Here is a 22,598-nt window from a genome sequence, read left to right on the forward strand (position 1 = left end):
TAAATAAAGAGGGAGTAAGATGTGCTTCGCTGTATAAGTGGCAGGCACAAATGTGGCCCATTGATATAGGTTTATAATAAAGGATTTACCCATTTTGAAGAGTAACAAAACAAGATTACCAAAAAATTCCACATATACTTTCAGAGTGTACTAATAAACATGATGAAAATATTTATATAAACCATAAGAACCTTTCTTGCACAAAAAACAAGTCTAATCAGATGCATAATGGACAGCAAAATATAAGTGTTAGCAAAAAATAACAAAGTGTTAGCAAAAAAATATACCGGGCACTCTATGAACTGGTCAGTCTTGTGCTACTTAACATAATTACAGAGAGCTTGTGAAATTATTAAACATTGGGAGACCTACTCTGTTTGTATGGTAATAAGCGTCATCATGAGTGACTGCAATGAAGTGTGTTAGCCTATAAAATAAAGGATAAACATAGGAAATATGTTAAGTAAGCTTACTGTCATTCCCACAGATGTGTTATTCTCGACTGACTTCATATGAATCATCTAAAGGTAAAGTGCCTCCTAGGAAAACATTGGACAATTATAGAAATATCAATGGGACCTTAGACATCACATCCAAAAGCCCTCACTTAAATGAAATTACTCTTATTTGAGATATTTCATTACTTTTATTGCAGTTTCTCGACATAACAAGGCTTAACCTTCCCCATCCACCCATCCTCACAAAGAAAAGACTCAACTACCAAAGATATATAGCAATATCTTTCCTAGGTCATAACCTCTCAGAGATAAGGACCATAATTTCATTACTTTCAGTTAATAAAAGGTCTTCTTTACATCTATCGTTAACGTTTTTAATACCTGATTTCCAGTTATGGCCTCTGGTTGCTTTATCTTTGCATCCATCGGACAACTGTTCACTGGTAATATCAACAAACTTGTTAAAAAAAGAAAAACATTGAGATCAAGTAACCACTTGCTCCTCTTCGGCCGTTAACCTCACATTAAACTATCATTTTCTGGTCCCAAATTTCCTGCCTTCTCGACCTTTATTAGTTTTGTTCTTCTATCAGTGCAGAGAACAAACTTATGAATCATAGCCTACTTTCGACTCCTGTACGATGTAATCATTTGCTGAATATTTCTTTATCCGAATACTGATACCTAATTCTAATATTTGAATCTTTACAATGTTCCTGAGGTGCGAACTCCAGCAGTAAGTTTAAAGATACAATGATTTACAGCTATGCCAATTCTGTTCATATAACTTTCACTGATTTCGTGTTAAACTCGCCAGGTAGCTCAAGTTAACATATGCCTTTTATTTCTCTCAAATCGTGTACAGGACATAAGTGGATGCGATGGCTTATTGCCCATAACAAAACAAAGGTTAAATGAATCTTTGTTGCATATCAATTTAGCAAACTGGCTCGGATTATTATTCTTACTTCAGTAGAACACTAACCTTTTGATAAGAGAATTCGCACAATTTGGGTGTAGGAATATCGTCCTGTCCACTTAATATCCAGTCAAACGACGGAGAGAAATTAGATCCAAGACGATGGCCATGTTGATTAATCAAACGGTTGTGTTTCTAATGCTGGTCAACAGACCTTATGTATACTTACTTGGCTTAAGGATCTCCTTTTTTATGATTCATGTAACATCTATTTTTATTTTTATGCTGGATGTATATAGTACATTAAAATCAGTCTAATTTCAAACTTTCTCCAAGTTCACTATTCCTACCGAAATAATTTTCGGGGACTTGGAGAAAACATAGCTTTAGCTTTTTTAATGAAAAAAGTACATTGCTGAATAGTTTTCCATATAAGTGAGCATTTAAATGAAGTATACTACAGTCTAACCACTTTCCCTGAAGAATTTGTGAAATTAACGCCCCCCAATTTTCACACATTTCGACCGTGTAAAATTTCAGAATAATTTCGTCTCCAGTTAATTGACAAATGAACAATATAAATTCTGGGTAATTCTTTCTTATATAAGGTTAACAATTACATTGGAAGTGACATGTCACCGTCTAGTTCTATGCTACATAGGGGGGATAATTCATACTTTGTTTCCAGTTATTTTAGGTTGTAAGAATTTGTTAGTTTTCTGTAAAATATCTATAACAGACTGGAAGCAAAGGCCATTTCACAACAGATCAAGTTAAACAGCATTATCAGAGTATTACAAACGTGGCTTTTCCATTATCTGGTAACTTTAGTTGGAAAATGACACCATGTCCTGTTGACCCTTAGCTTGAGCACTCCTTTATCCTATCTATGTCTTATAAGGAAGAAAAGAAATGCTCTAAGTAATAAAACAACACGATAATCCTATCAAAAAGAAAATACTCAGTTTCATTCAATAACGCCATGCTTTACGAGGGTAGATAAGCATTCATTATTAGGGGAAAGCCCTGCGTGTTGCGAAACAGATAAGGACGTTAAGTCTCCCGCCCAGTCAAGGAGTCTAGGAATGCCTGTTGTATAGACAATTACTCAAGACAACCTTAAACTAGCTCTATATCGTTACTTTCAATTGACAGTGGTCATCAGCTGTTGCATGTGCTCATGCGTTTACCTGAACGACAGCCAACAAATGCGGTCATTTGATTAGCTTATTACGAATTATTACGATTGCCTGTATAAAGATGACTGAGGTTAATTGATTGGCTGAATGACATTGCTTAGTCACTTGCTTGGCCGGCCGATGTAGATAAACGTGGTCGGTGGTGACTCGACCGGCTAAATGTCGACCAATGTAGCGAGTGATTGGTTGCCTTACAGAATGCCTTAAGGATGTGCCAAATGTTTCCAGATGGTTCTTGGGGTCGGGGTATTTTTTTTCTGTGCTCATATGTAATATCAAATGCCAGTCGATTTGGCATGCAAGTTATTTTCAAACTACTGCACAAATGTATCAGCTCAAAATTACCTGATTAATGATTCCGTCAGGGAACGTGGGAATCGAGTTGAATGGGGAAAAGGGGGCACCAGAGCACTTCGCCTATGTACGTAATAAGGTAGTGCCTAAGCCTACAAATTAGTTTAATCTAGTAGAACTTATAGGGAAAAGATAAACGACATTTTTAGTAAAACTAATGGGGAAGTGATTAACGACAGAATTTTTTAGTTTTATTCAAGAGTAAAAGATCACATGAAGATATCACATAACAATTGCATCGTTTTTGGTAATTTGGATCAAATTTACCAGACAGTAAGATGCCAGGGTGTGACATGAGGGCGTATGCACATCTAAAAACAGGCAACTCTTACTTCACCATTACCTAAACATATTCTGTAAGAAATGGCAGTTAAGGATGTCTGTCTCGAAGGTTCACAATTTAAGAAATTTCCCACATGCCAGTGATAGTTCCAGGTGTTGTGCCAAAGTAACATCCACTACAAATGAGTGGGTGTTAATCCCAACAGATCACTGTTCATCAGCTACAGTTCACATGACTGTGGTTGAGTTAGGGCCACCTGCTGATGCACACATTCATGGCAGCCTTGGCGGAGATGCTCCGTTTAGAGATTATGAGGACTGGCAGACAGAGTAGCACTATCTAAGGATAGGTTAAGTTGAGGGATGTCAGAAAGATAATACTACTGAAACCAAAACGGTTATCTTAGAAGTACAGTTGCCATGAAATGTATATATAAATATATATATATATATATATATATATATATATATATATATATATATATATATATATATATATATATATATATATACATATATATATATATATATATATATATATATATATATATATATATATATATATATATATATATATATATATACCTTACTCCACCTGCAAGAGGTCATGCAACTATTGGAAAACACCTTTGGTGTCGTTTCCTTTTAAATGGAAGGAGTACATTCTCAATAAAGAACTTAGTGGCTCATATTGCTATGGATAATGCTGGGAAAGCAGTTATTGGTAGTGCCCTTTTAGAAGATCCTTTCTGTGGATTGTATAGCTATAGAAGGTCTTATTACAAAAGTGTTTACTTCAGTGGGCATTGTTGTCAGCAATGTTTGGTGTAAGAGGCTCTTTTGTGAATGGTCTATTGGAGGGATCCTATTTTGGGCAGGATCTGGTCGATGGGGCCCTGTTGTGGGCAGTGTCAGTAGGAAAGGACACTGTTGTAGGTGGTCTGATGGAGGGGGCTTCATTGTGAGAGGACTGGAGGGGATCCAGTTGTTGGTGGTCTGGTGGAGGGAGGTCCTATTGTGTCAGTTCTGGTGGAGATGGCCTTATTGTGGCGCTTTTGTGAAGGGACCCCTGATTGGCTGATTTCTGGAGGAAAGTTTATTGTGGGTAATTTCTGGTCAAGCAGCATCTTACTCTTGGTGGTAACATGGTCGGGGTGGACACTAAGTCTTTTGGACAGTGACTTAGGAGTCTTATTGTACATAATGTTCTGAGGCTGTTTTGATCAGTGCTTGATTAAGGAGGCCTATTGTGGGTAATGTTTAGGTAAGGGGGGTTCTGTTGTAAGTACCTAAGGTGACTGCCTGCCCCATCAGTTTTCCTCAAATCTTTGCATACCCTTGGTCTTTATTATGAACTTCACATCACCAGGTAACTGGTCTTTACTCTGACCTTCACATCACCAGGTAATTAACTTTCTAGTATGTCTTATGTGATCACCAAGCTACTGACTACTGAGTATTGTAGGCCACAGGCCACTATCCTGTTGGTATACCTATCTGGAGCAGTTACGAAGCCACAAGTGTTGTTTGGGTCAGTGTTGCAGGGGTCAGATGTGGTGGACTTCCCTGAACATTGCAGGAAATTAGTTGACAAGAAGAAGATGGTGTTTGCGGCCCTCCTGAGGATCAAGAGGATGGGGAGGCTCTTGGGGAGGAGACTGAGGCTTAATAAGTATTTCCGCATTGGGATTGATCTCTGGGATACTGCCTGTGCGTCCCTTGGGGTCAAATTTAGGAGGAGGAGGAGGTGGAGGAGGAGGAGGAGGAGGAGCAACTGTAGTCTGTGGGCCAGCAATAGGCTGAGTCTTGGGAATGATAGCAATGGGTTTAGGTGGTGTCATGATATCCTTTGGGATGGGTCTGTTATGAATGTGGTGGACCTCATGGGGAATGCTGGAAAGGGGTGGATGGGTAATGAGGCGGGGGGCAGCCTGGATCTTGGGAGGGATGTTGGGGAAGGCAGGTCTGATAACGGTGTGGACCCTAGGTGGGCCAAAGTCAACAATGCGAGGCTCAGCATTCACTATGTTCTTGGGAGGAGGAGGAGGAGCACGCATCTCCATGTGGGTGATAGGGCGGGGGTTCTCTCGATGCGCTGTTCGGTCCAGTGCTGTTCAAAGAAATTATAATTTACAATGAGACAACACTTACAATCATCATCATAGCAAAAGATGGCATTAATGATATAAGATTACCTAACAATTAGAAAAAAAATTCAAGAAAGGGCATTCTGTGGTGAGACATGATAGTGATAACAATACATAGAGCTGCATATTTCAACTTCAGCATATTTTCTCAGTCTTCAGAATCTACCAAAAAAAATTCTCAGTCTTTAGAATCTACCAAAAAAAATTCAAGTGATATGTAGTGAAGAAAGCAAGTTTTATGAGGACATATCATTAGGAGGATGGGGTGTTACATAATGAAGTGGGATATGGGAGGCAAGTTGTATGGCAGGTACATTACAACAAGGTATGGCAGGTACATTATGACAAGGATGTCACTATGTGAAGTGGATGGGAGAAGAAACATCAGTGAAAGGAAGGAGGCAGCAACAGTAAAGGATGGAGGCACCAAAAGCACAGTTAAAATCAACTTACGACGTTGGGCAGGAGACATGAGGTTACCGGGCCGGAAGCCAAAGCCAGGCAGATTGATAGGGTCAGGCAGGGCACGTCCACGGGCCTCAGGCACCACACGGGGGAAGTTCTCTTTCTTAGGCTCTGGGGACAGAGGAAGGGCACCACGGTGCAGGGAGGCCAGAGACACAGGGGCACCCTTGTGCTCTGGAGCAGTCAAGAGCCTGGGCACACGAGGGGACATACGAACTATTGGGCGGAAAGGGAAAGGCAGCATACGATTAAGGGGCCCGTCTTCTATTTTGGACTGAGAGCCCTGAGGACTGTTGAAAGGGGTAAACACTGGACGTTTCTTGGGGCTGACCATATGTACTGGGCCTGGGAAGTGTTTAGGCATATGGTTCAGGCTGCGATCCTCACCTCTGATAGGGCCATGCATTGGAAGGTTCTGGGGGATGGGCACTGGGCCGGACAGAGGGCTTGGCATAGGAGGAGTCATCTGCTTTGAGCGGCTCATGATGCAAGGGAATGGGCCAGGGCATGGCATTGGGGCAATAGGGATTGGCAGGGGACGCTGGTTGTTGAGAGGGACGAGGGGCTGGTTGGCACGGGAGGCAGCACGAGCAGACAGCATCTTCATGATAGGTGCAAGGAGGGAGAGGGGTGGGCCCAGACGGTGGGGCCCAGGTGGGGGCAGACCAGGTCCACTGGGGGGCTGCTGGTCATCATCATTGTCATGGCAGGTGACGATGATTGCCTGTGTCATGATGCCACCTCCTAGAGGCTGCTGACGACGCTCCACCTCACAGTCCACATCCCGGCCGGCCTGCAAACATAGTCACATGAGCCATTCAAGATTCACATACAATGAAGAAGGTTGTGACCAAAACCAAACAGAATAAAATTCAGTAAACAGCAATATGCAAAACCAATACTAGCGCTCATTAGTTCTACAGTATAATTAGGTACCATAATAAAAAAACAATAATGTAACCTGGTAATGCGTGGCCATAATAACGTATAAGAACACAAGTTACAGTAGTGTCAATAGGCATGCCACTCTTCAAAGTCTTTCTTGGTTTAATGTCAATGATTAAAAAAGTGGATATGGTTCATTTTCTATGTTTTGAATACCATTTTTTGTTGCTTCTCAATTTCTCTTTAATTTCTAATTCACATCTCTATACCTCACAAAAGAACCCCATCTCATGTAAAATCATAAAATTTGCCAGAACATTTCCAAACATGTACCTGCTAATGGCTTACATCTTTAATCCTACTGATTCCCTCTGAGGTTCTCATTTTTTAAATCTCATAATTTCATAATTTCCTCTAGATAACCATCAACTGGGCCAAGCTAAAGTCCTTATATATAATGGTGAGCTGATACACTATGCTTCCTCACTTTTTTCTGTAATATTCGTTCAATAGCTGAAGCAACTGGGTAAATCACAGGTATTTCATATCTACCATTTTAATGGCACTATCAGTATCTGTGTTTCAATGTACAGTTAAAAGTGGACTTTTGGTCTACTTTCATATCTGAAAAATAGTGAGAGTGCTCAGTGAGAGTGAATGTCCATTCCAGGTGACCAGAAGGTGTGAGCTGGATTCACATCTGTCTGGGATTATAAAAGTGACTGAAACTTCTGTGTAGATACAGGCACTCTGTTCTGGCTGAGCCAGTTCTAATTCTAATGCTTAATGTTGCTACAAAGGTGTCAGGGAGTTTTGATGTGATACTGAGGTCATCTGCAAACACAAGGATCTTCATGCTGAAATTTGCCTTAGGTAATGGAATTTTGTGCATAAAGAGACTGAAGAGAGATGAAAGAGAACTGTTCCATATGGAACTTCACTGTGTTTTAGAAGTGAAGCCATGGTGAGTGGCTCTGGCATGGTGGTCAATTATGGAACTGGCCAACCATTTTTTGTTACTGTTTTGGAAGATAGTGTTGATGAGGGTGTATCACTGGAAGTACAGTCTTGTTAAAGAACTTTTCACTCCAAAGGAGGTCTAAATTTCCCTGCTAATGGAAGCAGTGCAGCCTTAGGCAACGGGGACCTTTAGAAAGGTCCTCGGTAATACAAGGGTTCTTTCACATAAACTGGTCGGGGATAATTATAAATTAATATGGATACATGACAGCCAGAGAGTGAGTGTGAATGAATGTGGTCTTTTTATCTTTTCCTGGTGCTACCATGCTAGAGGGGAGAGAGAGAGAGAGAGAGATGCTATTTCATGTGTGGCGGGGCAGCGATGGGAATGGATGAAGGCAGCAAATATGAATACGTACGTGTATATATGTATATGTCTGTGTACGTATATGTGTGTATACACTGAAATGCATATGTATAAGTCCATGTATGGGCGTTTATGTATATAAAGGCGTATGTGGGTGGTTGTGCCACTTTTTCGTCTGTTTCCTTGCACTACCTTGCTGACACAGGAAACAGCTATTAAGTATAATAATAACATAAATAAAATATAAAGAGTGTGGTTGAAAGAGCAGAAGAGGGTGTACTTAAATAGTTTGGTCACATGAAAGCTAAAGACAGACTGTGAACGAATGTGCCTTTTTTGTCTTTTCCTGGGTGGGGGGATGCTTCATAATTTTCCTGGGTGGGGGGATGCTATTTCATGTGTGGAGGGTTGGCAACAGGAGTAGATGAATGCAGTATGAATATGTACATGTGTATATTTGTATACATCTGTGTATATATATGTATGTATACATTGAAATGTATATGTATGTATATATGCATGTGTGGGTGTTACATATACACATGTGTATATGGATGTATTGGGCCATTCCTTGTCTGTTTCCTTGTGCTACTTCGCTAATGCAGGAGACGGCGATTAAGTATAATAAATAAATAATAAAATACATATCTTCATACATATTTGCCATTTCCCGTGTTAGAGAGGTAGTGTTAAGAACAGAGGACTGAGCTTAAGAGGGAAAGTCCTCACTTGCCCCCTTCTATTCCTTCTTTTGGAAGAGTAAAAACTGGAGGGGAGGATTTCCAGCCCCCCGCTCCCACCCCTTTTAGTCGCCTCTGTTTACCCACTTTTGCAAGATACATCAATATCTTTTTGTCTACTATCAAACATGAAATTGTTGTTTTCTTAAGCTTGTTTTTATTCCTCACCCAGAAGCAAGGGTGTTATGCTAAAACATGAATATGTAATACCACTGCTACATGTGTCTATCTCAAACTTGCTCTCTTAACTACCACACAGATGACAATAAACACCTCTTAAACTAGGGTTCCAAGCCCTGTTACTCACTGTCTTCCCCTAATTTGCTCTCTCAACCAACTGGCCTCATCTGTCTTGAACTAGCTCTGTTATCTTGCTGCCCCTGATCCCGTAATATGTTCTGTTAACAAACTGCATCATCCAGTACCTGGCTTTATCTTCATACTTAACCTACCACTCTCTAACTGGTCTAATCTAACCTGTCCTGCATGCCACACCATTTGACTATATATTCTATTAACTAGCCTCCTTTCTTCTAGTCTCAACTTCCGAGCATCTTCCTTCAAGTTCCTCATCTCCAATACTAACCAGTGCAGGATTGCCAAGAATAAGGTCAACTGGAAGTCTGATCTTCTTCATGTGTTCCATCTGGGCACGCATGATATCTTGAAGGGCCTCCTCCTCTTCCTCCCTCTGTGCCTCAATTTTAGCCACCTGCTCTAATTCTCTCTGGGCTTCCTCTGCCTCTGGCGCCTGTTCCTCATTCATGTTCATCTCCTGCCGAGAGAAATGCAAACTTAACCTAGTAATGAACCACAGTGACTAGCTTCTTGTAGATCAGTAATTAGTTACACATAGAAATCATCTTACTGCAGTGGGAAAGTTAAAGTGTAATGATTTCAATACAATCACAGTTTTCAATATCACTTAAAAGATACACTGCATAATATCACAGGTGTATGTCAGTGCTGATTATCAGTCATAATGTTTCTTTGCAAAGGAGAACTTAAGAGTTTAAGCAGCTCCATCAGGGTTACAACACTCATTCTGAAGGTGCAGATGGTCAAGGTATTGATGCTGCTCTTGCTCCTGACAACCATAGTAATGTTTCAACATAAGCATCAAATAAAAACTCACTCTCTCTTGTAGCTTTCCTCCACACCATATAATTGTAGCACCTTCCACAAGGCATCTCTATCTACCCTATCATAAGTCTTACCCTCAATTAACTTCTCTAATAAAACCTCTGACCTCTAAGTAACATCCTTCAACTTAAAGAACAGCATAAACTCAGTACCTCAACGGTAACTCATGACCCAACATACTATCCCATACCTGACATCTTCTACCATGCCTCTTAATCATCCTTATTCTCCTCTAATGAACCTCTTTTGTCAGAACCCTTGACCTATTGTTTTCTGACTCACCTCTGATGCGACCTATGACTCACCATCTTCTCAATGACCCCCTCTATCATGCATGACTCGCATAAACCCTTACTGACCTCTTCTGTGACTGGGAGCTCCTCGTTCACCACCTGGTCATCAGGCTTAGGAAGGTTCTCATTGTTCTCTGTATCTAGGTCATTTGTCATCATATCCTTGATTCCATCACTCTCCAGCTGTTTGCCATCCAGCTGCTTGTCCTCCAACATATTGTCCTTTGCTTTGTTGTCCTCCAGGTTGTTCTCCAGTCCCACCAGTGCCCCCGTCCTTGGCAAGTCCACAAAACTGGCTGCTTGGAGATTCTTGTCAGCAAGTACATCCTGGGAAAGGGAAGGTTATTAAACATGAATAAAGTGCCATCTCCATGGGTTCAAACCCTCCTTTTCACGAGTAGGATACTGTAATCTAATAACAGAACGCCATAAGTATGATTATGTAATCCAGTAAGAAATAACATAACTCTATGTGTCATAATTTATCATAATTTAATCTAATAACTCATCCCCATGAGCAGGACATAACCCCAAGATCATGATTATGTATTCCATGGTATAACTCAACCATATGATTATGACAATACCATTAATACTATTATATAATCCAATGGTTATAACAAGCCCAAGCTAATGTAATTCAGTCAGCATAGCAATCTCAAGATTATATCACCATGAGTTTAATAATATAATACAATGAGTATTTCATTATGGCATCAGTGTGATAGTGCAGTCCACTGAGTACATCATAAGATCAAAAGTATGATAATCATTGTAATCCTATATCACAAGATCATGGCATAACTAAACGAGTTTAATAGCATGCCAAGATACTAGTTCTACGTATGATAGTGCAGTACAACATAATGTCATACGTATGATAATTATTGTAATCCTATAACGTAAGATCATGGCATTAATAAATGAGTCCAATAACATGCCAAGATATTTGCACTAACAACCTCGTCTCCAGGAGTGGAACTCTACACGTACAAGCATAGTGTATAATCCGAGTATAATGCTATAATCCCATGAATACAACCTATACTCCAGCGCAAAAACTCATCCCCTTATGTAGACACAGCGCCATGAGTATGGGCATGTCACTCCTGAGTGAAATGAATAATGAGACAAAAAACTGATCCATGAATTCACTGTGAGCACAATCTTCAAGCCTAAAACACCTACAGCTAACACTCCTATATCTCAACCTTCTCATTAAATAGCCCCTTCAGTCCTGTGAACCAAATCTTGTAAATACTAATACTGTATCCCCTAGAATACTGAAACTACAACCGCTTAGTACTGCAACTATAACACCTTGAGTACTGTAATTATAACCCCTGAGTACTGTAATTATAAACCCTTGAGCACTGTAATTAGAAACCCTTGAGCACTGTAATCATAACCCTTTGAGCACTGTAATCATAACCCATTAAGCACTGTACTCATAACCCATTGAAGTAATTTCAAACTCCCGAGTACTTTAACAGCATTTTTCCTACAACCTTTGAAGTATTATTACTCTGTCCTTCAGAATATCAAAGCTGTAATCCCTTGAGTATTATAATTATGACTTTTTGGGTGCTGTAACCATAAACAATTGAGTATTATTACTCTTGAGTACAGGATCGTAACTAAAGCTCTTAGTACTATTGTGTTATCCCGACTCTGGAATACAACCAGAGAAAAATATTGCTTAATCCTGTAAGTGTTTTACCATAACCATTTAGCCCTATCAACTTATACACACACACACATATATATATATATATATATATATATATATATATATATATATATATATATATATATATATATATCGTATGCGTGTGTTGTGATGTACTAGTCTACCACAGAGTGCTGTAAGGTGCCCTCCTGGCGTACCATCTGAGTGCTGTTCGGTACCTTACCGGAGTACCAACTGAGTGCTGTGATGTATCGAGTGAGGTACACCTTGCTTGTGCACCGCCTGGGGGTAGTCACGTTGTGCAACCTCTGAGTACACTTCTACAGTACCGTCCAGCCCGCAGGTGCATGACTTCCTGACTGTACTGTACCCGTGGCATCGAGGTACTCACCTGGCTGCAGGTACAGGAGCGAGCGTTCAGGTAGTTGGAGGTCAGGATGAAGAAGCCAATGATGAGTGCGGAGGCCACCACCGTCACGCAAACCATCCTCACGATAGCCACCCGGCTGCTCTTGTCACGACGGTACGCCTGCCGGAGGAACGGTACGATGAGAGAGAGAGAGAGAGAGAGAGAGAGAGAGAGAGAGAGAGAGAGAGAGAGAGATGACCTCATAAAAAAAAGAATGATGACGTGGATAGAGAACATTTCTTCGAGAGAGGTAGCAATAGAGCAAGCAGTGGACTGGACGTGAGATTCAGCAAGCAGCATGTTAAAATGGATGTAAAGAAATACTTCTGTAGTAAAATAGTAGTAGATGAATGGAAAAAACAATTAATGAAGATATAATGCATACAGCGTACATAAATTTAAGATGCTGCATGACAGTAGAGAATGATCAGTAGATGGAGCCCTACGAGGATTAATCCCCTCCTTCCCTTACTGTACAAACTGGTAACAAATAGGAAATCACCCGCAGACACACACTCACACACAGACGCTTATTAAAGAGATAAGATCTCACCTGTTCTTCCAAGAGGATCGCAAGGAGGGAGAGAGAGGACAAAGGAGGGAGAGGGTTGGCCATCCTAATATGGAATAACCTTGAGTTTCAGGAAACACTAGAAGATGGCCCATTCAGGCAATGCATAACGGGAAAAGTAACGGTATGAATGAGTTGTACAATGATGTTAATCCTAGATAATCTTCATGTCTTCATATATTATAATCCGGCGATAACAACGGAAGAATCACCGGGATGTTACAGGAAGCAGTAAAACTTCTCAAAAACAGCAAAGTACTGACAATGTGGGATTTCATTTAACAAAACAGACTTGGAGGTAGTATGAATTCCCATGGCGACAAGGAGTAACTGAGACAAACTTTGAAGAGGTATACAGGAAAAATTCCATTTCCACCATGTCGGTAAACACACTTGAAGGTACAGGTCAGAGGGACTAATATACCACCACTACTAGATCTTATCGTTACACACATAACATGGTCATCAAAATTATCATATATGATACCCCGATTGGAAAATATGATCATGTAATACTCAAGTTTGATCTTGTGGTACGGAAAGAAGCAGGGAAGAGACACGATTTACATATTATATATATATATATATATATATATATATATATATATATATATATATATATATATATATATATATATATATATATAATCTTGGAAACTAAACTCAAAAATTTTTATGATTACATAAATTTCGAGATGGTGTTCAGCAGCCAGGAACCTGGGCTTTGTAGTGAAAGGTTCTATGAAATTTACAATGAAGGCGCAGAAACATGGGTACCTCTGCCCTCAAGTATAGAGGGAACTTTCAGAAAGAGGGAGGACTGATTCAGCAAAAAAAAAAAGTCAAAAATCAAGAACTTTGAGATATGCTGTGACGATGATACAGCCGACGCTCCGGAAGAAATGAAGAACAAACTTTGAAAAGAGTATTGTGGATGAGGCAGGAGATAATCAGAAATTCACCATCAACACGTCAGTATTAAACTGTCAATTAAAGAACAGCAAATCACACGAAGGGATTCAGAAATAAGAGTGTGGGGGCGTGCGATGTCAGGATGTGTGAGGAACTTGAAAGTAAAAAAAAAACTTGAATGACAAGTTCAAAGGTGTTTTCACAATGTAAGACGTGTACCCTAGTCCAGCACGGTACAAACTGCTCAGCCAAATCTCGTGGCTGGCATTGGTGTAACACAAGTTCTCCTAGGCTTCAAGTGGCGACAGTATAGAGAAGGACCTCTGTTTACAAACAGTTTTATACAGTTGACATTAAGGGTAAAACACGAGGATCTTGAATCGTCACAGAACACTATGTTTAGTCATATTCATAGCTGCCTGTGTATCAAATGTCTGTGTCTATTAGTCTGTCTCATGACTGTTACCCTATCACGAAAGGACGAAGCAGTAATAAAAGGTGCATACAGTTGGGTAAAATAGTCTTTTTCTTGCATCGTTCACGCCACATTTCCTCCCCTACGCTGATCCTTCGGTACACTTCCTCCCCTTTGGTCTCCCCCCCCCTCCCCACTCCCCGTATGTACTGTGTCCCTGTACATGGCGTGTCCTGCTCGCCTGACGCAGCAGGTAAGTCCAAGGACATCATCACGGCCACAGCTTCCTGACAAATCAACGACTGTGGAAAACTCTTGAGAACTCTTAAGCATGACAGAAACTCACCTCGACGTATTACTAAATTCTTGATCAAATCTCAAGATTCCAATAGACGAAGGTTTGTCAGATTAGTATGAATCATCATCCCGTTTTCTGTCGGTGGGCATGAATGCTGTCTGCCTGATGATGTGAGAAGCTTGCAACATCCATCACGTTTTTCCTGATTAGCAGTAATCCCCCCTCCCTCAAACCACCTCTCCCGTACTCCCGAGAGAACCAAGGACATCGGGTGGGAGTGGAGGAGGTGGAGGAGGGGGAGGGGGAAAGGGAGTTCGGCTTTATGCAGCATGTTGACATAATGGGGAACCTTGGTTCATCAGAATCCCTCCTGGACTTTAAATGCCGCATTTATGAGTGTGTGGAAATACAAGAGGGTAAGAGTTGCCTCAGGAAAGATGAAGCAAGAAAGGTGAACCCAGCAGGAGGAGAGGGGAAGGAGGGTTGGTAGGGGTTGCGAGGCCGAGGTTGTGGGAGACAAGCGATAACGGTCGGCTCAAGGTTTCCCCGCCAACAACACACCACCCGACCCACACAACAAGGCACGCCAGACCCACAGCCCGTCCCGCAGTGCGTCATTGTTTCAGCCCCAGGATATTGGAGGCTTCCCGAAACAATGGTGCTGGGAACGATGACAATCGAATGGGGTTAGGATCATTTCGTTACGTAATCTGAGTGTCCTTCGGGCAGTTGCCATGATGGGATGAATACTCCTAAACCTTTAGACTTGAAGATGCATCACTCATGACAGGCCGGCTTGCAAACGCAATTAGTTTCTTCGACAGCCCTCAGAATATACCTTGCTAACTTAAGATCACGCAAACATGGCATGGAAAGGCAAAACAGCAATTCCTGGGATTATGTAGAACGTTCTTCAGTTGTTACCTACTGATTTCAAAACTTTTTTTTACAATATAAAGTGAAGCAGCTATAGCTCTACGTATTATATCAAATCCATTGTCGTTTCTTGAGCATTACAACAGAACTTTATGCAACATTACGGCTCTGAGAACTAATCATGTGACTCAGTTGGTGACGTCGTCGCTGACAAAATAGCAAACTTATTTCCTCATAATTTCGAAAATATTTCCTTTGCTACGATGCAGCTGCCAGACCATGACTGCGTAATCTTTACCAGTGTGAATGACAACGCCAGCAAGGCCACACTAAAATGGGTTTGGATCTAAGCACATCCGCTTATTCAGCACATCTAAAATATGTTCTATATCCTCAATCCGCTCATACTACAAATTGTAAACATTAATTGCAATATTTCTAGAACTATAAACTCGAATTAGAGGATAAATACAAGTTAATGTTCCGAACGGTAACTAACGCAGACACAAATCAAACCTAACCTACCTACCGGAGCAAACCTAACCCTAACCAAAATAAAACTCACACTACCTCGTACATCTCCCCTGAGTAGCAATACACATTTGTAAAACTTCTTACCAATCATCTACTTTCTGAAGTAAAGAATGCTCGTATCATGTACGTACGTTCATGTAAATGTTAGACAAAGTGCTAGATATGTATCTAAATAACATTTCGGCCACAGGTATTTCTAGAACGGAAGGGAAAAACATACATCATATTCGGTTGGAAACAATGTTCGCGAGACACTGTTTCCATGGCGTGGATTACATAAGCTTAGCGTGGGTATGATCAAGGGGCGGGTTAGGGTGTGTCAAGTAAGAAACAAAAACCCAGGTTCCGTAACTGCGCAAAGCATCTTTACAAGGTCTCGAGCTCGGCTCGTGTGCAAATCAACATCGACTTGAGTAAATACTGATTTTGTACCAATTGTTTTGTTTCTGAGACACCCAGGAGTGTATTAGGTACATCCATCACAATAAGCCAAGGTCGCATCCGTTCAGAAATCACCAATGAGTGATAGTAGTAAAAATCAATGAATAATCAAGTAATGTTAATTAGTCCAAACACTATATTCATGATTCCATGGCTTGCAGTCTTAAGCACCTCAAACAACAGCTTTCTTTTTAAAGTCTTATTCCCTAACATACCAGTAAAATACCCAGAATCTTAACTTATAAACGAAGACATTCTTAGAAAAAATGAGTCCAAATTCTCACTGTAGACCGGCTTCTGATTGCCGACTGGATGACTCGCCCCAGTCAAAGCACCACTGGGGCTTGGATCACTATCAGGTAACAAATAAAAGCTCGATGTGCTTACAAGTTCTTTTGTTTAGCTGACTAACGCACATGTTTCCAGTACCACTGCAATGTTTGCAAGAATTACATAAACAGGAAGAGAAAAAAAAATCATACCTCACAATTGTATAAAGTTATCCAAAACAGAACAACTCTCCATGGTTTAAACAGTAAACAGCAGTATAAAAATTTAGTCTGAACAAATGGAACCAAGAATTCATTGTAGGTATGTTTTTCACGCCCTGGTGAAAGTGACTAGTCAACTGATGACATTTGGCAACCCACCCACTACCCGCTGTTGCTACCTCGTTTTCTGTTACTGAGTCACTAGGTCACAACGTTATGTATCAACCCCAACACAATCTCAGCAATATATATATATATATATATATATATATATATATATATATATATATATATGAGTCCACGGGGAAAATGAAACACGGTAAGTTCCCAAGTGCACTTTCGTGTAATAATCACATCATCAAGGGAGACACAAGAGAGAAATATAAGTCAGTTGATATATATCGAAGAGACGAAGCTAGGACGCCATTTGGTAAACATGCGATGGTCCAAAACATACAACGAACGTATCATAGACTTAATTATTTTACAAATTTTATCAATAAAGTTATCTAATATGTATAGACCATCACTAATAATATATATATATATATATATATATATATATATATATATATATATATATATATATATATATATATATCATAATTCCCTCCAACATACACATGAAGCTATAAGATCTGTTTTGGATGTATCTCTGTAATTTTCTTCAGTTTGATTTAAATATGGACATTAAAGCAAAAACCTCTGTAATTATCTCGTAGAACGTTGAGCTGTTCTCCAGATAAAGGCAGGGGGTAGTTGGTCCAAACAACTTTTGTTTTTCCTCATGACTAATCTGGCTCCTCTACACGATACTAATCAGAACGAAGTCAAGGATAACTGGGCTTGTCCTGAAACCGGGATAGCTATGTTTCACGTAATTATTTGAATCCACCACAGAAAGACTAAAACAGGTAAGACTTCTCTTAATGGCGAAGCTCCCTCACCTGGAACATCTGAGTTCCTATAGAAAAAGAACGGAATACGAGGCTCCACAGATAGACCAGAATATTCAAACCACAAAAACGATATTAGATCTAGGTCCCGCATTGCTGATTAGCTAAGCTAAGCAAAGAGATTAGCTAAGCTTCTTTACAGACTATAAAACATCTACGCTCCACAGGGACTCGACCAGCTAGCCTCCCTCATGGACAGACTAAAACAGTTAGGCTCCCTCACGGAATAGAACAGCTAAGCTCCAGAGATCAAACCAACGTCATGAGACGAGAAGAGCAATGCTCCTTCATGGAATAAAACAAGGCGAAAAGAGCACTCCATGGGGTTGTACATGGAGCGAAGTTAGCACCTCACGGGGTTGTACAAGGAGGGATTTTAGCACCTCACGAGCTTGTACAAGGAAGGAGGCTAGCACCCCACGGAGTTGTACAAGGAGGGAGGTTAGCACCTCACGGGGTTGTACAAGGAGGGAAGTTAGCACCTCATGGTGTTGCATAAGGAAGGAGATTAGCGCCTCACGGTGTCGTACAAGGAGGTTAGCACCTCACGGGGTTGTACAAGGAGGGATGTTCGCACCTCACGGGGTTGTACAAGGAAGGAGGTTAGCACCTCACGTGGTTGCATAAGAGGGAGGTTAGCAGTTCACGGGGTTGTACAAGAAAGGACGTTAGCACCTCACGGGATTGCATAAGAGGGAGGTTAGCACCTCATGAGACCGCACAAGGAGGGAGGTTAGCACCTCATGAGACCGCAGAAGGAGGGAGATTAGCACCTCAGAAGGTTGCACAAGGAGTGTGGAGGAACATCATAATGTAAAGCAACAGATCGTACACTCGTAGTCGACATCAATTTCAGGCCTTTGTCCTACTGTTTCTGGGCCTCTCACTTCCTGCCCCGGGAACTCTACAATTTAGCTATTGTATTCACGGGAAGTGGAGAGAGAGAGAGAGAGAGAGAGAGAGAGAGAGAGAGAGAGAGAGAGAGAGAGAGAGAGAGAGAGAGAGAGAGAGAGAGAGAGAGTGTGTACACACACGTAATTTTACACCCGAATTTTTACGAATTTCCTCAATGAACGGCACAATCCAACGGAAAATACCGTATACATAACGAAGCTCAAGCTTCCTCCTCAGCGGCCAACTCATCCTGTATTGCGACAGACACACTCACTAATAACAACAAACACTCATGTGACACGAGAGAATATGGTGTAAGTATACAAGTACCAGATGGCTGTGTGGTAACAGTGTGGCGAGAATGGTGGTGGTGAGGACGCAAGACAAAATAACTAGGAAGAGAATGTTATCAGTTGACTGGGCGTCTGCCTCCCCCTCCTGCCCACCCCACCGTCACCCACCCTGCCGACCACACAAACCTAAACACACACACACACACACACACACAGCTGACCATCAGGGTGCAAATGGAGTCTCCATGTCTCCACCGCAGTGGGAAGTCACAGCTAAATATACCACAGGCATTTGCGAGGTTCTGGTGGTGAGTCATGTTCATTATTTCCCCAGCTAGCAAAGTCAGGTCAGCCAACATGCCAGGTCAGCCAACCAGCCATATCATGTTTCCACATCACTACCTACCGTCATCACACGCTTGCTTTAAAGAACTTTCACCCAAGAAGTGACCCAACTCAAGAAATTGGAATATGAAAGTAAATTTACCGACACTATCTCACTACTAACTATGGTCATCCCATTAGAATATGAATCGCATATTCCTCTCAGATCCTACGACAGTCGAGGGCCAAATTCCTTCTCTTTTTCCATTTTATTTCACCAAAAAGGGCAAACTCGACCCACACTATCGTTTTCATTCATGGAAGACTTCCTTAATGCAGTAGTAATCGTATTATTCTAAAATCATTTAAGCATTACAAGTATTTTTCTATGAAAAGCCCTCCAAAACTTTAATAACACCAACCCACTGTACGGGAGGTTAACTTACATATTCCACAGATCACAGAAGTGTATGGAAATTATAACTAACGGACAACAACGCCGTCAGATGTGCATCTAACTATAACACAGAAACAGAATCTTTCAAACCGTATGCACCGTGTGCGCGGGACAGCGTTATCGCCACGACCATGAAGTCTTTGTAGTGCTTTTACGAGTAATTTCGGTGCATCTTTTTTTTTTTTTTTTTCCCTATGGCGGCGCGTGACTCGGTCTTCCAACATCCTTACCACAGACGAAAGTCTTGGGCCTGGTGTTTGTTCTCTGCTGGACCAACTCACAAACAATGCCACTGTTTTCAGTATTGAGTACAAGGGAACAGGAAGTCTTTTTTTTTTCCCCTTTGATCCTTGGAGACAACAGCCATAGGAATCACCTTGACGAACCTTTTGGTGTTCAAACCTTAAGATCTTTAAATACTAATGTCTGGTTCGTTCCAACTTGCATGTGTGCAGTCGATCACAATGGAGGACGTTAGCAACACAAACAGAGGCAGGTGAAAGCGTGGGGTTCATCGCTCTGTCACACAGACATGTACAATGGTAGAAAGTGATTCACAACCGTGATAACTCCCCACCCACCCACCATCGCCGTTATCAACGACACCGATCCACCATCGCTGCTGTTAACGACACCAACCCACCATCCCAGCTGTTTAACGACATCTAACCCACCACTGCTGCTGTTAACGACACCAACCCACCATCCCTGCTGTTTAACGACATCCAACCCACCACTGCTGCTGTTAACGACACCAACCCACCATCCCTGCTGTTTAACGACATCTAACCCACCACTGCTGCTGTTAACGACACCGACCAACCACTGCTGTTGTTAACGACACCCAACCCACAACTGCTGTTGTTAACGACAATGACCCACTATCGCTGCTGTTAACAGCACCGACCTACAAGTAGCTTCCAGTCAACGATCAACCAGTGCTGTACAGCTCATTCACGCCGACCAACCACCATATCAGATCTAAGTTAGCCAATCGCCAACGTAGAATGTTTCCCGTAGCGCAGTAAATAAAGTTCAAACTTCACGTAAAGGTAATCATCAAACATGGATTAATCTTGTGAAATCTCAGTACCCATACGTTAAAACAAACCGGAGCGTTTCGAATGAAATAACGGTTAAATTAAACGAAATAACAACACAGATATGGTAGCCTAGTTGCTATATCTCTCTCTTGTGTCTCCCCTGATGATGTGATTATTGCACGAAAGTGCACTTGGGAACTTATCGGTTTTCATTTTCCCAGTGGATTCATAGGAATATAATATATATATAATATATATATATATATATATATATATATATATATATATATATATATATATAGGTATAGGTATGAACGATACAGCAGGGAAGTGAGAGTATCTGGGAGGTGAGCAAGAGAAAGCGGCTGGAGGTCTCGAGAGAGAGGTACGACAGCTGAAAAAAGAGTAAACGAAAAACAGGATGAGAGGATACTGATGAAATTAAGGGAAAATAAGAAAATGCTTTAAAATAACGAGAACAGGACATATGGGAGCGACACTGAGGGGAAAAGACGGGGAAAATTGAAAAAAAAAATATGATATTCTTTAGAAGTATGGAAGATATAGTGGAGAACGTAACTGTGTCCTGCACAAGTAAAGAGTCCTGGCGAGTGGTAAGGTAAAGATAGGAAATAGTGAAAGCCTTGCATCGTAACGATGAAGTGCGCAAAAGCGGCGGGAGTGGATGGGACCGCAGTCGAGTTTCTCAAAAAAGAGGGTGACAGCGGCGATGACTAGTTAGTCAGGCTATTCAGTGTCTGAATGGCCCAAGGTGAGGTGCGTGAAAAAGTGCGTGAAAAGCACCTTACCTTATACAGGGGCAACGAGGATGAAAGTGAATGCACGAACGACTGAGACATGTCTGTTGAGTAAACTTGGTGTATGGAAGGCCGGTGGTGTGCACCGAGTACGTTTCTGAGGAGGAACACTATAACTTCAGGAGAGGTAGATTATATGTCAACCAGGTGTCTTGCTCGGAAGAATTTGTGTAAGAAGTATTAGGAGAAAGACAGTGAACTGAATTTGGTATTCATGGATCTCGAGAGAAAGTAAGAATAGGCCATGAGGATGGTGTTAACGAATATGGGGGTGTCACTGGAAAGTTTCTAAATGCAGTGATGAGATTTCAACAGGAGAACATGAAATGTGCGCAATTATGAAGGGAAGAAGGTTACTGCTCTCCGGCGAAGGTGGGTCTGCCTCAGGGATGTGTGATATCACCGAAGTTATTTCATTTGTTTATCAAGGAAGGATTAGTGAGGGAGGAGAGTGCAAGGGTCTTTGAGCGTAAGGGCCGGTCTATGGTATGCTAGGGATGGGTTACGGGAGGTGAATTAGCGGCTTTTGTTTAAATGACACGACTTATGGTCGCAAACTCGAGAGAGAAACTCCAGAAGCTGCTGCATGAAAGGAAAAATTTCAGAGTGAACGAGAAAGTAAGGTAATGATATGTAGCAGGGAGATGAGACATGATGATCTAAGTGTACGTTTTGAGTAGGGAGGACCTGGAGGTAATGGATCGCTTCAGCTACCTAGGAGTGGACGTGACAGCGAATAGAAACATGAACGGTGAAGTGAGTCGTGGGGCGGGAAACAAGGCTCAAAGTCCTGAGTGCATTAAGGAGTTATGTAGAAGGAGAGGTAGTCAGTGTCAGTTAGGCCACACACAGGTATGTTTGAAAGTATAGCAGTCCCGACACAGCTGCACGGATGTTAATCCTGGGCCTGATGCAAAACAAAGGAGGAGCGTGGACGTGTTGGAAATGAAATGCCTCAGGACGG

At 41.3% G+C, this 22,598-nt stretch overlaps 1 protein-coding gene across 1 annotated transcript in view; it reads right to left on the minus strand.

Annotated features, from left to right (window-relative positions):
- Positions 1-3,108: 3,108 nt before the first annotated feature.
- The window catches only part of LOC139746532 (uncharacterized), a 32,422-nt gene continuing 12,932 nt past the window's right edge, over positions 3,109-22,598 (minus strand). The window contains exons 2-6 of the mRNA XM_071657856.1: positions 12,294-12,431; positions 10,279-10,539; positions 9,363-9,551; positions 5,813-6,617; positions 3,109-5,322 (exon numbers count right to left, since the gene is read on the minus strand). Coding sequence (XP_071513957.1) covers positions 4,796-5,322; positions 5,813-6,617; positions 9,363-9,551; positions 10,279-10,539; positions 12,294-12,431 — 1,920 coding nt within the window. The 3' untranslated portion in view covers positions 3,109-4,795. The remainder of the gene's footprint in view (positions 5,323-5,812; positions 6,618-9,362; positions 9,552-10,278; positions 10,540-12,293; positions 12,432-22,598) is intronic.

This window comes from Panulirus ornatus, chromosome 65 (genome assembly GCF_036320965.1).
Source record: "Panulirus ornatus isolate Po-2019 chromosome 65, ASM3632096v1, whole genome shotgun sequence".
In the NCBI taxonomy this organism is placed as follows: Eukaryota; Metazoa; Arthropoda; class Malacostraca; order Decapoda; family Palinuridae; genus Panulirus; species Panulirus ornatus.